Source organism: Sciurus vulgaris (assembly GCF_902686455.1).
Source record: "Sciurus vulgaris genome assembly, chromosome: 9".
In the NCBI taxonomy this organism is placed as follows: Eukaryota; Metazoa; Chordata; class Mammalia; order Rodentia; family Sciuridae; genus Sciurus; species Sciurus vulgaris.
Window position 1 is genome coordinate 61,612,843 of NC_136469.1, and position 17,706 is coordinate 61,630,548.

The following is a 17,706-nucleotide window of genomic DNA, read 5'->3' on the forward strand; positions in this document are numbered from 1 at the left end:
AGAATGGGCAAATAAAAAAATTTAAAAAAGCAAATGGGGATGTTAACAATAAGTGAAACTAGGTAAACTTTCTACAGTTATTTTCCATGTTATTTAATTTTTAAAACTTTTTGTGAACTCAAAATTATTTCAAAATAAAAGTTAAAAGTATCATACAATATTTTATGAGTTCACAGTTATACATATAGATACATATATAGTTAATGTTAATAAGTTTATTATTTATAAACCACTTGAATCTAACTTTTATTTTTCTTAAGATATTTAATAGTATTGTTGCATTGAGTATATGTGTTGAAGAACATTTTTAATACAGTGTAATTTGTTTATATTAATCATACTAGATTATATCATTTTTATTTATGATCTTAATTTGCAGAATATTTTAAATGTTGACATTGTTCATATACTATCATCTAGAATCTCATATTAAGATTATTTCCTTCTGAAAGTTTATATGCCTTGATAAGGCACTTGATACACTTGTTTTAGTATATAGGTGACTTGACTAAAAACTAAATGTTTTGTTTTGATGGGTGTAAGATCATAATTCAACTACATTTTCTTCACTCTATTAAGAAATAAATTAACTCTATTATATACTCAGTAGCTTAGCTTTTAACTCGTGAAGTATCAAAATGTTCTACTAGTTTCTCAATGGCACATTTTCCTGTTCTTCACTAGAGATTTGTACCTATGAAATCAATCACCCCAGCTCCTGGCACATACAATGAAACTAGAACTGCTCTCAAGTACTCAAAGAAAACAGGACAGAAAAGTACCCCATTTGGTCAAAGAGCTGCCCGTTTCACACAGGACTTCAAGGCAGAGGAAATGCCAGGTTAGCAATTAATCCATGTATTTCTACTCTTTAGTTTTATGTAACTTACTATTCTTAACAAGATGAAAGCACCAGAGAGTACATTTAAAAAAAAATCCCTATGATTGGTGTTATCATTTTAAGTTGATATTTTTTAATGTATCAAGTATGCACTAAACACATATAAGTCAAAATAAAGTACAGTTTTGTTAAGATTTCACTTTTAACATGTCACACATCTTAATTGTAAATTTTTTCTGTTTTTCTTTACTCAATAAATTCCCTAATTTTCCTCTTGGTAGATATATATATATATATATATATATATATGTATGTATATATGTATGTATATATGGATATAGATATAGATATAATTTACTCCCCACCTCCCTGTTATGTATCATCATCCACTTATTAGAGAAAACATTCGACCTTAGGTGTTTTTTGGGATTGGCTTATCTCACTTAGCATGATATTCTCCAATTCTATCCATTTAGCTGCACATGCCATAATTTTATTCACATTTATGACTGAATAGTATTCTATTATGTATATATATATATATATATATATATACATGTATGTATATCCCAGTTTCTTTATCCATTTATCTATTGAAGAGCATCTAGCTATTGTAAGTTGAGCTGCAATAAACATTGATGTGGTTACATCACTGTAGTATGCTGATTTTAAGTCCTTTGGTATAGGCTAAGGAGTGGGATAGCTGGGTCAAATGGTGGTTCCATTTGAAGTTTTCTAAGGAAGCTCCATACTGCTTTACAGAGTGGTTGCACCAATTTGCAGTCCCATCAGCAATGTATGAGTGTACATTTTTTTCCCATGTACTCCCCAACACCTGTTGTTGCTTGTATTCTTGGTAATAGCCATTCTAATTGGGGTGGAATGAAATCTTAGGGTAGTGAAAACTCATTCTTGAGAGGTCATGCATAGGTGCTTAAGGCATTAGCCCCAATCAAGCCTAACTCAGAGGTATTTATCAGGAATCTGAAATCTAAATTATTTATAAATATTAATTTATTGAGTAACCCAGTTGCTTTAAGATTGTGTGTTACCTTCCATTTGATAGTCCAATATATTGTAAATAGCGAGTTAGAAATTCTAATGGTTAGTTTATTTCTAAAGGGTGAGTTTAAAATTAAGAATCTTCTAAAATCAAATTCTGAATCTTACATATTTTAAGGATTAATAAGAATGATCCTATGGAAATTTGATTTCTTTCAGTGTAGCTATTAGAGTACAGTAATGAATTAGACCTGTCAACCAGTTATGGGGTGGGTTTGACTACTTACTGGATAGCTGCAATTTACTGCTAGAAGTCACCCCTAAACTTTCTAACTCTCCCTTAGCAGATCTGATCAAGAATTTCTGGACATTTCCTTACTAAATGATCAGAAAATGAATATGTGAAACTTTTTATTTGAGTGAATCATATGATCAGAATGACTTTCTAAGTCAGAAACTTAAAAACATAGTACCTTTGATGTATATGCCATGGATCTCCCTAGTCCTGAGGTCAGGCTGTGGTTAATTACTTAAGCTTACCTACAAAGTGTTATGTTATGATCTTGTTCCAGAGTGGATATAGATCTGACATATTTGTCTTTTAAGTACCTTAAATGGTGGTACAAATAGTTTTTATTATACTTTATTTTTATCTTCCTAAACATTACCAGTGGAAGAAATATTGGAAGACAACAAGAATAATGTAATTGACACTTAGGTTTTCTTAGAATCGATACAACAGAATTTTGGTAGAGACATTTAGTGTATAGACTTTAGAACTGGAATATTTGAAAACTTGGGGAGAGTTTGCTGCTTCAGAAAAACTTTGAATATCAAGAATATGAAGGATTTGCCTATATGGGATAATTTGATCACTTTAAGAGCTAGAATGATCTAAAGTATCATTTAGCAACTCAGAGAACCCTTTGTCAATTGTTTGTTTCCTGCCCATGATAAGAAAGGAGATTGCACGAGTGTAAATCACTGCAGTGATTTCTTCATCAAGGAGTTGTTAAAAAATGCTTGGTGAAATGGTAAATTTACAATTAGTTGTAAGCTTTTTATCTTGCAGATTCATCTTGGAGAGAGACTAGTCCACAGATCACACTTTGAGTAGCTTGATTTAGTCAATTTCTATTATTTTTAGATGATGAACTTGAAGCCCAGAAAAATAAGCTTTAAGTGTAGTCTCATACCTTTCAAGTTACAGAACTAATTTAGTAAAATCAACATGAATACAACCCAGTTTAGTGCTGACTTTCAAGTAGATAATATTGCATCTAATAGATATTACTGCTTACTGCAATAGATTATTTTTAAATACTGAATTATAAAGAACAAACTCAAATGTTTGCTTGAAATCTTTGAGTATATTAATAAAAAATTTTTCAATAGCTTAAAATTATATTATTTTGAATGAAAATATTAAAGAACTTTATTCAGACTGCCACTGTAGATAATATTCCAGGTTGTAATGGTGCTCTCAAAGGTAAAGGGCAAAAATTAAAATAACTGCCATGATAAGGCAATCAGATGATAAGTGATTTTAACTTTTATTGTTTTTGTCGAATTCACTTTAATGCTGCTATGTCAACCTTTCAGCACTTTTCAACTTTGAAATTTCTTTCTTTCTGTTATATTAAAGTATAATTTACACACAATAAAGTCCATTCATTCTGAGAGTATATTTGATGATTTTTTTAGTGAATGTATGTAGTTAGCTGTCATCCAAAGAGATTCAAATGCTACGTTAAGCAAAAAGGCATTTACATGGAATCTTAAAATAGCAATTCAGGGAGTACAAATTCTATTAGAGACCAGGATGTGTTTCATTAGGTAGAGGTTTAGAAGATTCTTTTGAAAATAAAGTGATAGTTTTAAGTGGGTGACTTAATTTGCTTGTCAAGAATTTATGACTGGGATAAATTTACTTCTATAGCTCATTGTTCTAGCCCAGACCAGCTCAGACCATATCATTGTTACCAGGGAAAAGTTCAGTTCATACAATTCTCAGAATCTTCCTTTTCAGCAAATAATTTTCTTTTGGCATGTTCAGGAAGTAGATAGGGTAGTTGCCATGGCACTATGTGGTATCTGGGTCACAAAAATGGAGTCACAGGTGTCAATATTTTTTAGACAGGTAACCACGGTTACAGTCAAGTTTTAGAACATTTCCATCATTCCTTCAAAAGTTCCTTCATGCCTCTTTGTATGGTCTCTACCCCTACTCCTATCAGGCTATTTCTGATCCTGTCAATTTTTCCTTTATAAAATTTTATATAAGTGGACTAATATATCATCCAGAAGTTTGTGACTGCGTTCTTTTACTTAGAATCATGTTTTTGAGATTCATTCCTGTCATTGCATTTATCTTTCACTTTTTTATTGCTGAGCAGTATTCCATTATTTGGGTATAGTATTCTATTGTTTTGTTTACCTATCCATCAGCAGATGGACATTTGATTATTACCATTTATTTTTGGAAATGCCTAGGAGTAGAATTTCTGGGTTATATGGCAAGAATATGTTTAACTTTACATGAACTTGACAGATATTTTAAAAGGGTCTATATATTTTGCATACCAGTCAGAAATATATGAGGGCTTTTTCTAAAAATAGTTTCTTAATTTACTCAGTTAAAAAAGTAAATACCTGCATATTTATTCTTATACATAATATTCTTTATAATTTCAGGTCCTGGGTTTTATAATATTCTAAACAATACTATAATTGCCAGTGTCTGCACCAAGAAACAAAAGAAAAGTGCATTTGGTTCTTCTGTTCCTCGAGCCTTGCTCCTGGTTCAGGAAGAAGCTTACACTACTCCTGGGCCTTCTGATTACCAGGTATTTGTTAATACAAAAATAGTATTTTTCCATCTAATATCAAACCTTCAGTAGTTTTAAAAAATTATATATGATAATAGAACTAGTAGACAAGGACATTATGATTATGTTATTATGATTATTATGTTATTATGATTATGTTCCATATGTTAAGGAAAGAATGAGCATATTTTATATTAGGAAAATAGCAGAAATAAGAAGATACAAATAGCAATTCTAGAGATGACAAATACAACATTTGAAAAAACGTGCACTGAGAATGTGTTAGGTAAGGGTGATCAGAATGGTGAAGGCCTACAAATTCAAACCAGGAAATGGAGATATTTAGTATAGATGAGTGAAAGTGAATACCTAGGAGCTGCCTTTTTTTTGCATTACTAAGGATTGAACTCAGGGGTGCTTTATCACTGAGCTACAATTCTAGTCCTTTTTACTTTGAGATAGGGTCTAAATTGTTAAGGCTGACCTCCAACTTATGATCCTCCTGTCTTAACCTCCTATGTATCTGGAATTACATGTGTCAATATGTCTGACCAGAGAATGGCTTCAAAATGGTAAATTTTCTAATATGGAAAAGGTTCTGTGTGACATAGGCCAGAAGATGAGAGTGGTGGTTTCAGATTTCAATGCGGTGGAAGTAATGACTAGATTTTGACTTAGTACAGTTTTAAGATGTATAATGATTTTAAGATGAAACCAATAGAAACAACAATAAAAACAAAAGAAAACAAACTAGAAAATAGGAATTGCTATGTAGTGGTTTAAAATCTGATGCCCAGAATTACTGATACATGAACTATTTTATGTTTTATTGTATAAAAATTATATTTTGAGGTTAAGTTTTAAATTTTTAGATCTTTTCCAAGTTTTTAGCTTTTATTGAAGTTTATTTTTCAGAGATTTATTTTCTACATAAACATCACACCCAAAAGTTCGTTTTCTATAAAAATATCTATTTTTATTGTTTTTATTATTAAGATACAGTTCTCTGTATTTTGTTTTCTGAACATTTTTTGCTCAGGACTCCCTTTTCATGGATGATTGTGTACTAAACAGCCTTCAAGGATCTAGTATCTCCCCCGCAAGCAAAGAACATTTTTCTTGCTCATTATAAAAGATTTGGGTTCCTTAAGTTCTTGTTTTTCTCCCATAACAGAGCCATTACTTTTGTAGGTATCCATTTTTTACCATCTATCTTGCCTTCATTAGGAATTGAGGGCAAGGAGGACTGGTTTAAGTATGCTGATGGTCATGCAATATGTCATGCCATGAGTAATAATGTCCTTTGTCTCTGACTCAACAGTCTGTTGTCTTCTGCCAGCATCCATGAAACTGGTTGTATTTGGTAATTTGAGGTGGGGTAAAGATCTCAGACTCCTCATATTTCTTTTCTTTTTTGAGGGGCGGGGGTGGTACTGGGGATTGAACTCAGGGACACTCGACCACTGAGTCACATCCCCAGCCCTATTTTGTATTTTGTTTAGAGGCAGGGTCTCACTGAGTTGCTAAGCACTTAACTTTTGCTGAGGCTGGGTTTGAACTGAAGATCCTCCTGCCTTGGCCTCCTGAGCTGCTGGGATTATAGGTGTGCTCCACTGCTCCAGGCTCCCATCATAGTTCTTGATGTCTGTAGACATCAATCTTTAGATATTTTTTTTTTTTTCAATTTTTACCAAAGTTTATTTGATCTGGAATTCAGATTTAAAGAAACATAAAGGTGAAAAGGCATTTTGAATATTAAAACAATTATCAGAGGAGTTCAGTTATTATTAATAAAAACAGCAATGGACACATGTTAAAAAGACAGCAAAATCAACTGGATCAATGATATTTACATTTTACATGTACATATATAAATATATAAACATTTTATACATTAAAAATAATTGTTCACATAAATAAAAATAAAAATATAATCAATTTTTTTTCCTATGCAATCTAAATACCCTTTAATTGATAAATGTGACAAAAATTTCTGAGCATACAAATGGTTTTTAAATCAAGTTGAACTTTATCAATTACTTTAAATTAATGATAAAGGTTTAATTTATAAATACATATATTTTGTTAGAGCTGTGCAACAAACTTGACTTTTTTTTAATTTTTTTTTATTTTTTATTTTTTTTTTTTATTGTAAACAAATGGGATACATGTTGTTTCTCTGTTTGTACATGGCGTAAAGGCATACCATTTGTGTAATCATAAATTTACATAGAGTAATGTTGTTTGATTCATTCTGTTATTTTTTCCCTTCCCCCCACCCCTCCCACCCCTTTTTACCCTCTATACAGTAGTTCCTTCCTCCATACTTGCCCCCCTCCCTAACCCTAACTCTAACCCTAACACTAACCCTTCCCTCCCCCCCATTATGTGTCATCCTCCACTTATTAGTGATATCATTCGTCCTTTGGCTTTTTGAGATTGGCTTATCTCACTTAGCATGATATTCTCCAATTTCATCCATTTGCCTGCAAATGCCATAATTTTATCATTCTTTATGGCTGAGTAATATTCCATTGTATATATATACCACAGCTTCTTTATCCACTCATCAATTGAAGGGCATCTAGGTTGGTTCCACAGTCTGGCTATTGTGAATTGAGCAGCTATGAACATTGATGTGGCTGTATCTCTGTAGTATGCAGATTTTAAGTCCTTTGGGTATAGGCCAAGGAGTGGGATAGCTGGGTCAAATGGAGGGTCCATTCCAAGTTTTCTAAGGAATCTCCACACTGCTTTCCAGAGTGGCTGCACTAATTTGCAGCCCCACCAGCAGTGTATGAGTGTACCTTTCTCCCCACATCCTCGCCAACACCTGTTGTTGCTCGTATTCTTGATAATCGCCATTCTAATTGGGGTGAGATGGAATCTTAGGGTGGTTTTGATTTGCATTTCTCTTATTACTAGAGATGTTGAACATTTTTCCATATGTTTGTTGATTGCTTGTAGATCTTCTTCTGTGAAGTGTCTATTCATTTCCTTAGCCCATTTGTTGACTGGATTATTTGAATTCTTGGAGTAGAGTTTTTTGAGTTCTTTATAGATTCTGGAGATTAGTACTCTATCTGAAGTATGATTGGCAAAGATATTCTCCCACTCTGTAGGCTCTTTCTTCGCATTGATATTTTGTTCTATTATTTTTTGCTCCTGCAGGCCCCAGTAGTACCTGGCAGCTTCTTCAAAACAACTTTTTAGTTTCTGAAAGTTTAATTTATTTTGTATTAAACTCACCAGTCTATTATTGAGATGCTAAAATAAGAACAAGTTTAACATGCTTACATATACTCAAAGTCTTTATTTATTCAGATTGCTAGATTTTCTAGACTTTTAATTTTGAGCTTCTTTTTGTTATCAGCCTTTGACATGTCTTTAACTTTTATAACTCAGTTTGACATATACACATACATATGTCAAACTGAACTAAATTCATATATATAAATGAATATATAAATGAATATATATACGGTAGCTATATAAATTGTGATATAAAACATTAAATTTATCATATTAACAATTTTAAGTGCTGATATATGTATATTTTAAATGCATCATGAATGTTATTCATTTTTGGGACATTTTTGCTATGCTTTGTGTAAAATGTACTAATTGTTCATTATTTTTAGTAATGACATAAAAAGTATTATTAAATTATAAGATGCAAGAAATGAAAAAAGAACCCCTTTATTATAGTGTATTTTGCATGTGAGATATTGAAAAGTATAGCATCATAATTTTTGAGCATGGTCTCTGGAGTCAATGCTTGAATATACTTTTTTGTTTTGTCACTGACTTTGTATAAACTCTTTAAATTCATTGGGTTTAGTAAAATGGAGATCATAATAGTACATACTTCAAAGTTTTACTGTGAATACTAAATAATCAACATATAAAATACTTTGAATAGCTTTTAGTCCACAGTAAGGACTGAAATTTTTCTATTTTTTTACATGTATAAATAGTTTGTTTTATTTGAGCAAGTGTATTTCATTAAACAGATATACCACTTTTTCTTTATCCAGTCACACACTGAGAGGTATTTTAGCTGTTTCCAGCTTTTGACGATCATGAATAAAGCTTCTATGAACACTCACATACAGGATAATGTGGGCAAATAAGGTTCATTTCTCTGGGATAAGTACACAGGAGTGGGACTGCTGGGACATATCATAAGTGTATGTTTAACTTTATAAGAAACTGCCAATCCTGTGAACCTGCTAAACTGTTTTGGAGGCAGTACCATTTTACATTCCCACCAGCTATGTTAAAGTGATCCAGTTTCTGTGTATCCTTAGTATTTGAATTGCTGCAGTATTTCATTTATTGTTTTTTAATATTATGTTTTAAATGTTTTTACTTGTGCATTATAGTCGTACATAATAGTGAGGTTCATTGTGACATAATCATACATGCATACAATATAATTTGCTTCATTTCAGTCCCTAGTACTTCTTCTTTCCCTTTCTTCTTCCCTCCTCCCATTCCTAGTCGAATACTCTACCGGTCTTCCTTCTTTATGGGTATATTCATATATGTATCTAGCATAATTAAGTCAATTTCATTCTTCATTTCCTCCTGTTTTAGTCATTTTTTTCTCTGCTGTGACTAAAAGGATCTGACCAGCACAATTGTAGAGGACGAAAAGTTTATTTGAGGGCTCATTATTTCAGATGTCTTAGTCCATACAAGGCCGGCTCCATTTCTTGGGGCTTGAGGTGAGGCAGAACATCATGGGGGAGTGTGTGGCAGAGGGAGGCAGCTCACATGAGATCAGGAAGCAGAGAGATCTCCACTTGCCAGATACAAATATATACCTCCAAACCATGCCACAATTCCCGCCTCTTCCAAACACACCCTACCACTTCAGTTACCACTCAGTTCATCCCTACCAGGGATTAATTTACTGATTGGGTTAAGACTTTCTTACCTTAATCATTTCTTCTCTGAATCTTCTTGCATTGTCTTGCCTGAGAGCTTTTGGGGGACACCATATCTAAGCCATAACATATCTGTTTTCCTATCTCTCCTCATTCCTTCCCCTTCTATTTCACTGATCTCCCTTCTATTTTTATGGGTTCACTCCCCTTTCCCCCCTTATTTTGCTCTAACTTCTGCATATGAGAGAAGACATTCAACTCTTGACTGAGTCTATCTTATTTCACTTATCATGATTTTCTCCTGTTCCATCTATTTATGAGCAAATGCCATAATTTCATTCTTCTTTAGGGCTGGGTAAAACTGCATTGTGTATATTTACCACATTTTCTTTATCCATTCATCTGTTGATAGGGACCTAGATTGGTTCCATATCTTGGCTATTGTGAGCTGTGTTGCTACAAACATTGATATACCTGTATCAGTATAATTTTCTGACTTTAGTTCTTTGGGATAAATACCAAGGAGTGGGACAACTGGGGATTCTATCCCTAATCTTTTGAGGAATCTCCATACTGCTTTCCAAAGTGGTTGTTCTCATTTGCAGTCTTACCCACAATGTGCGAGTGGACTCTTTCCCCCATATCCTCACCAACATTTATTATTATTTTTATTCTTGATAATTGCCATTCTGACTACAGAGAGATGAAATCTCAATGCAGTTTTGGTTAGCATTTCCCTAATTATTAGGGATGTTGAATATTTTTTCATATATTTGTTGGCCATTTGTATTTTTTCTTTTTAGAAATGTCTGTTTAGTTCTTTTGCCCATTTATGGAGTGGGTTATTTGATTTTTGATGTTTTTTGAGTTCTTTATATATTCTGACTATTACTCCCATGTCCAAGGTGCAACTGGAAAATATTTTCTTCCATTCTCTAGGCTCTTTCTTTATGTTCTTAACTGTTTCTTTCGCTCTGCAGAAGCTTTTTAATTTGATGCTGTGCCACTCATTGATTCTTGGTTTTATTTATTTATAAGCATTAGGAATTTGGTTAAGAAAGTCAGTGCCAATGCCAATATGTTGTAGTGTTGAGCCTATGTTTACTTCCAACTGTTGCTATGTTTCTGGTCTAAATCCCAGGTCTTTGATTCACTTTCACTTGACTTTTGTGCAAGGCCAAAGATAGGGATCTAGCTTCATTATTCTACATATGGATGTGCACTTTTCCTAATACCATTTGTTGAAAAGGGCATCTTTTCTGTAATGTATGTTTTTTGTACTTTTGTCAAGTATCAGATAACTGCATGTAAGTGGTTTATTTCTGTGTCTTATTCTGTTTCATTGGTCTTCATGTCTTTTTCAGTGCCATTACCATGCTGTTTTTGTTTTTGTAGCTTTGTAGTATAATTTGACATCAGGTATTGTGATGCTTATTTTTATCAAAGTACCTATGGTTATAACTCAGAATCTGGTAGATTATAGAAAATTTAACAAAATTCTCCAGTCAAGAGTGAAAGATCATAAACATGTCCATTTAAAAAAAATTTAGTCTGATATCTTTGTGTGTAGTTGTAATAGTAACCCATTTATACTTAATTTGATTATTCATATATTAGTGTTGTGTATACACAGACACCCCCCCTCACTCCATATTATTGGACATACCATTATGGCCAGATTATTTTGAAATACTTCTCTCAGTATTTTTTCCTATTAATACTTTATTGTGTTTTATGTACCTCTATTATACTTTTGGTTGTGCATTGTTTTACTATTTTTAATGTTTGTCATCAAATTATGATGGCATCCTTTAATGAAAAAAGATGAGTTTTACCATTCCCTCAATAATGCTTAGAACATTTTAACTCCATTTTGCTGTATCCTGTTTTTGTTTAATTATTGTCATACATTTGAAATTTACATCTTAAAAACCATGGAATATTATTGTTTTGTATGCATTTATATGTATCCATACATTTACACTTTGTGTTGTGCTTCATTTCTTTTTGCATTTCCATGTTTTAATGTGACGCTATTTTTCTTCTGTCTGCAAAACTCCCTTTATTGTTGGTTCAGGTCTGCTGCTGATGAACTATCGTTGTTTGATTTGTACGACAATGTTATTATTTCATCATTTTTGAATAATTTTCTTGAATATAAATTCTTAGGTAGGTAATTTCTTCCAGCACTTTAATGATGTCATTTCATTTTTTTTTTTCTTTTATTTCCATTGAGAAGTAAGTTGTTAGGTATATTTTTCTTCTTTGAAAGAAACTGACTTTTGTTGTTGGACTTTTTTCTTTGTCTTTGACATATTTTGTTTATAATACATTTTCCTGAGGTTTGCAGAGACTTTAAATCTCTGGGTTGATGTCTTTTATCAGGTTGGAAGAATTCTTGATTGTTACTTCATACTTCTTTTGTCCTATCCTTTGTTACTATCTTTCTGGATCTCTCATAAATATATGTTAGATCTATATATCATGCCCCAAATATCTCTTAAAATGTCTGTATTGGCCTTCTTGTTTCTCTTCATGCTTTGGTCTAGATATTTTCTACTGTATTAGCTTTCAATTTACTAATGTTTCAACTGCTATTGAGTCACTCTATTGAATTTTTAATCTCAGTTATTCTATATTTTCATTCTAGAATTCTTTCTTAATGGGCTCACTTCTCAGGTAAAAGTCTCCATGTTTTTCTATATTTTCCCTCTGTTTTGTTGAGCACATTAATCATAGTTATTTTAAAATTAAATTTTCTTTCTTTCTTTCCTCCCTCCCTCCCTCCCCCCCTCTCTCTCTCTCGCTTTCTTTCTTTCTTTCTTTCTTTCTTTCTTTCTTTCTTTCTTTCTTTCTTTCTTTCTTTCTTTCTTTCTTTCTTTCTTTCTTTCTTTCTTTCTTTCTTTCTTTCTTTCTTTCCTTTCCTCTCCTTTCCTTTATTAATTTTGATACCAGGATTGAACCCAGAGGTGCTTAACTACTGAGCTACATCCCAAGCCCTTTTTATTTTATTTTTTTAAACTTTGAGACAGGGTCTCCCTAAGTTGCTTAGGGTCTTGCTAAATTCTGAGGTTGCCTTTGAACCTGTGATCCTTCTGCCTCGATCTCCTGAACTGCTGGGATTACAGGTGAGTGCCAGCACATCTGACTAATCATAGTTATAAGTCCTTGTTCATTATAATATGTCATTTTATTGGTCTACTGTTTATTCTGTTAATTTTTTTCTCTTGATATTTAATCATATATTCTCTCTTTAGGTATGTCCTATAAATTTTAATAGAATACCATGTATTGTGTATAAAACAGATTCTAAATCGTGTTATTTTCTACTTGATAGGCTTCATACTTTCCTATGTAAGGCATGTAAAGGTGAGAGAACAGCTTAATTCAATCATGTGGTATTGAATACATTTTTGCCAGTGCCTCATTCATTTACCTCTGGTTGTTTCATTTTCTTAAGTATAATCCCTCTGGGGACATCCATGGTGAACTTGATGTATTCAGGACCCTTCTTTCTGGCAGATCCTGAACTTCATCTTTGATGCCTTTGTGTTTCAGTTTTTTGGCTTACGTTTTTAACTTTGCCCTGCTTTTACATCTTGGGAAATTGTGATGAGAAAACAGGTGTTTCTAGGCACCTCAATTCTGTGATTTTGTCATTTTGTCCCAATAAAAGATAATAAGATAATTTCTGGGTTCCTTAACAGCATCCTTGTGGAAGGCCTCAACCCAGATTCCTATTGTGTTATCTAGTCTATTACTAGCAAATGCTCCAATGAGGAACAATATGTATTTTGACAGTTCAACACCCAGAGGCTCTACCCTATTCAGAATTTTAGCCCTTTGATCTGTGCTACTTCTAAAACTCTGTGAGGCCGTTCAAAATGAGAATTTGTTGTATTTTATCTGGATTAATTTTCAATTGTTTATGGTTAGAAATGTGGTCCACTACAAACTACTTATTCTCTCAAAGTCAAAAATCATTCAAAGGGGAATTCATTATTATTATTTAAGCTTGGATACTTCTCCTCCCTAAACAGTAAAAATTGTGGAATGTTTTGGAACTTTCTTGTAGCATAATTTCTAGTACCATGTACATGACATTAATAATATGTTTATAAAAATAAATTATTTTCAACTGAAAAAATGTAAAAGCTGCACAATAATTATACTGGCTCATTATGTTCTTTATTTGAAGGCTTTTGCATTTTTAAATGATGTGTCTGTGATTGTTCTGTTTCCAAAAGTGATAGAATCTACCTATTTTATTTTTTTTTTTGAGTGACTATATAGAAATAGGATGTGAAAAAGAGTGGGGAAGTGACAACTTGCACATTTAGGATAAAGAACTCATAGTGTCACAGATATAGTATATGGGGGATGGACTTTTTTCCCACTAAATTAATGTTAAAAATGTGAACAGTGAAAGAGATAAATGTCTGTTTTCTATTATGTGTCAAAATATGAAATATAAAAGATGAATACAAAATTATAAGTATGTAAAAACAGAAGGTATATGAGAATGGGAAATAAATCCTATCCTATCCCTTTTGTGTAAACAGTGTTGCTGCTATTTATACAGCTTAAATTATTAAATGAATGCAAATGAATAAATTATGATAAATCAGAGAGAGTATATCACAAGGGTTAATTAATTGCTAATTAAAGTTTTAGATTACCAGCTTCCTCTAGCCTATTAATTTATATCTTTAATGCATGAGGGATTATGATATTTAAGAGCATTGATCACTTTGCATAGAAAATGTATTAATACAGAATTGCCACATAATTTAGTTATAGCTAATACATTTTATTTTATGTATTAATAAATCATTAACAGATAATACTATATAATTGTATAAATACATTATACTCATATATTATTGAGATTAAAACTTGCTGGTTATAAAATGGAACAAGAATTGATGTCTGAATTGGATATTAGAAGATAGCTAGAAATTCACCCCTAATATTTTTACATAATGTATGAAGATCCATCATACTTACCTACAAGTTCATATAATTAACTGTTTCCGTTGTAATATTTCACTGACTTAAATCTTTTTATTTCTATATTGTATTTAAAATTTTATTTTTTTGTGAATACATATCTATTTCTATTTAATGACAGAGCAATATTGGTAAACTTCATTGCAAACAATTTTTATAGTGGTGCATTTGTTGATAAAAACAAATGGTATGATAGTTTTAACCATTTCTTTCAATCTGCCTTTTGGAATTCATAGGTTGGTGGAATTTTTGATGAATTACCTAACTTGACCAGCCAATATGCTGCCTTCTTGTCAAGAACAGAAAGAACTGCTAAAGTATCAGATACGGTAAGAAGAATTTCATAATTAGACATTTGTAGTTTAGGAAATGTGGAAGAGACCGCATAACATAAATATTATATTATGACTTGATAGAGGTACCTGGTGAAATCTTTGCTAACCTGATACTTCCATATTTTTAAAGTTGAACAAAATTCTTGAGGGTTAGTCAAAGTCCATCATTTTTTTATGAGGTGATATTACATGAGGCATCACTTATAGAACCAGAGGGACCTTCATTCTTAGGTTCATATATGAAATCTGAACCTAAGTGTGTTGAATGTGGAGTAGAAAGTTTACTTTAGGTTCAATGCAGTTTACACATAGTATACATTTTTTCCCTCTTCAATTTAAGTCCATCTTGAAATGTAAAACAAGGAAGTTATTTTTCACTCCTGTTAACTTATATTATAAACTATATTATTAACCTATATTATAAACTCTGTTGATATGAAAGTTTAACTGAAGTATCATTATTTTACAAATAGCTAAACTTGAGTAAATTAAAAATTATAAAAGATTACATTTAAAAATGAATAGTGACTATTTCATATTGGATTTACAAGAAGATCAAGGTAAAATTTATAGTGAAAAAGTTATACCCACAGATAATGCTACTGTAGTTTGAATGTTTATCTCATCATCCCTAATTCATATGTTGAAATTTTAATACCCATGATGATAGTATTAGGAGGTAAGACCTTCTGGGAGGTAATTAGATCATGAAGGCAAATCCCTTTTGAATAGGATTAGTGACCTTATGAAACAGGCCCAAGGAGCTGCTCCTGTGCCTCTTCTTCCATGCAAGCTCACAGGGAGAAGGTGCTAACTGTGAGGAAGGAAATGTACACCAGACACTGAATCTGCTTGTGCTTTGGTCTTGAACTTTCTAGTCTCCAGAAATGTGAGAAAAAAATTTTTGTTATTTATAAGCTACTCAGTTTATGGTATTTCATTATAGCAGCCCAAACAGAATAAACATATGTCAGTATAGTCCTGTTTATAAAGTACCAGACTATATTCACAAGATATTATTAATAACGAATGATCAAATCAGGATCAGTAAGCAGGGTTTAAAATGCAGCTGAACATGTGTACCACAGCATTGCTTAGTGAAATAAAATACTGCTAGATGAGACAACGCCAAAAGTTTATTTATAATGTTTTTAGTGGCAAAATCAACGGTATAAGATCAGGATGAACTAATTTAAGGAAAGGATAAATGTACTGCTAATTAATGTAACTGTGAAATGTAAGGGATTAGATTAATTTAGTGAGAGACATTCAGGAATGGATTTTTTTCTGAGGCACTAGCTGACTGAATTTGAGATAGAGTCAAAATTAGTATCAGGTTCTTGAGATATTTTTGTAGCTATAAATTCAAATGATAGGTTAAAACCATCTAGCAGTATTCTTTTTTATATTTTCTTTTCTTTTTTGGTACTGGATATTGAACCCAGGGGCACTTAACCACCAAGCAACATCCCCAACTCTTTTAAAAAAATATTTGATTTAGAGACAGGGTCTTGCTGAGTTGCTTAGGGCCTTACTAAGTTGCTGAGGATGGCTTTGAACTCATGATCTTTCTGCTCGCAGCCTCCACTGGGATTACAGGCATGTGTTACCACTCTCGGCCACTAGCAGTATTCTTGACATGTAGTATTTTTAAATAAGTGTGTTATTTCACTAGATCATTTTTCTGTGCCAGGGAATTCTTGTATTGGATTGTATTTCTTATTGTTGCACGTACCTCAGGGTCTGTGACATATGTCAGTATTTTAATACTAATAAAATTATTTTAAATTTATGAATATTTAGATTGGATTCAAAGTTATTTCTTTGATAATATTACAAGTACTATGAAAGGAAAAGGGAAATCTCTGATGGCATCCATATGTATGTTATAGTTTATACTATTTACATGTTATACTTTATAGTAGAAAAAGATAGTACAGATTTCTAAAGGAATTAGAGTTGTTCCACCCATTGTTTTCACTTAATTTAAATTTTTCTGACTTCATCTGTCTTTGCATATGAAAACTCCTTTTTAGTGATCTCTCTCTACTATCTTTTGGCAAAAAACATTTGTAATTAAAAATATTGGGTAGGATCTCATTTCCCAAGAAGCAAAATAGTTTAATCATATAGAAAACCTGGGTTTTTTAATCCCTTCTGCAAATGACAATACCATTTGAATAGGAAAGTATAGATTTTGAACAATTCAAATGATGATCTGAAAACAAAATTGAAATAATTTTTCAAATGTATGAAGCAATGGAATTAATTTTATAATTTTAATTTCACATGAATACTAGAAAATTTATTTTCTGTATTTTAGGTATTCCATATATGTATATATGTATACTGCAAACTTGAAGGAGGTTATACTATTCAAATTATTAACTTGTGTTTTTATATAAAATATAAAAATCCCCCTGACTTCTGATTTAATATGAGCCTATCAGTATACCCTTTTTCCTTTTATAAGGTCCCAATGTAATATTTTTTCTTTTAAGAGAACTAAAACATAAGCATTAGCTGAATATAAAAAGATTGAAAATATGAGAAATGGAGGATGAATGCAAACCAAAAATCTATTTATTAGGCACTCTAGAAGCAGAATGTTGAGAAAATAGTTGGGAATATTTGATATAAAAACCAATTATCCTAAGTTGAGTGAAAACATAAGTGTGATTTGAGGAGCTCCACAAAATGCCAAAGAGAATGAATTTTAAAAGACCTGTACTTTTTTCACATTCTTCTATATTTTCAGAAGACCATAAATAAAGAGAATATTCTTGAAGCTTCCACAG

At 31.9% G+C, this 17,706-nt stretch overlaps 1 protein-coding gene across 2 annotated transcripts in view; it reads left to right on the forward strand.

Annotated features, from left to right (window-relative positions):
- STPG2 (sperm tail PG-rich repeat containing 2) overlaps nucleotides 1-15,297 on the forward strand; it is a 185,479-nt gene extending 170,182 nt beyond the window's left edge. For both annotated transcript variants that reach the window (XM_079153827.1, XM_079153828.1), the window contains exons 8-10: nucleotides 685-841; nucleotides 4,538-4,689; nucleotides 14,810-15,297. In XM_079153827.1, the coding sequence (XP_079009953.1) occupies nucleotides 685-841; nucleotides 4,538-4,689; nucleotides 14,810-14,920 (420 nt within the window). In that variant the 3' untranslated portion in view covers nucleotides 14,921-15,297. The remainder of the gene's footprint in view (nucleotides 1-684; nucleotides 842-4,537; nucleotides 4,690-14,809) is intronic.
- The last annotated feature ends 2,409 nt before the right edge of the window (nucleotides 15,298-17,706 follow it).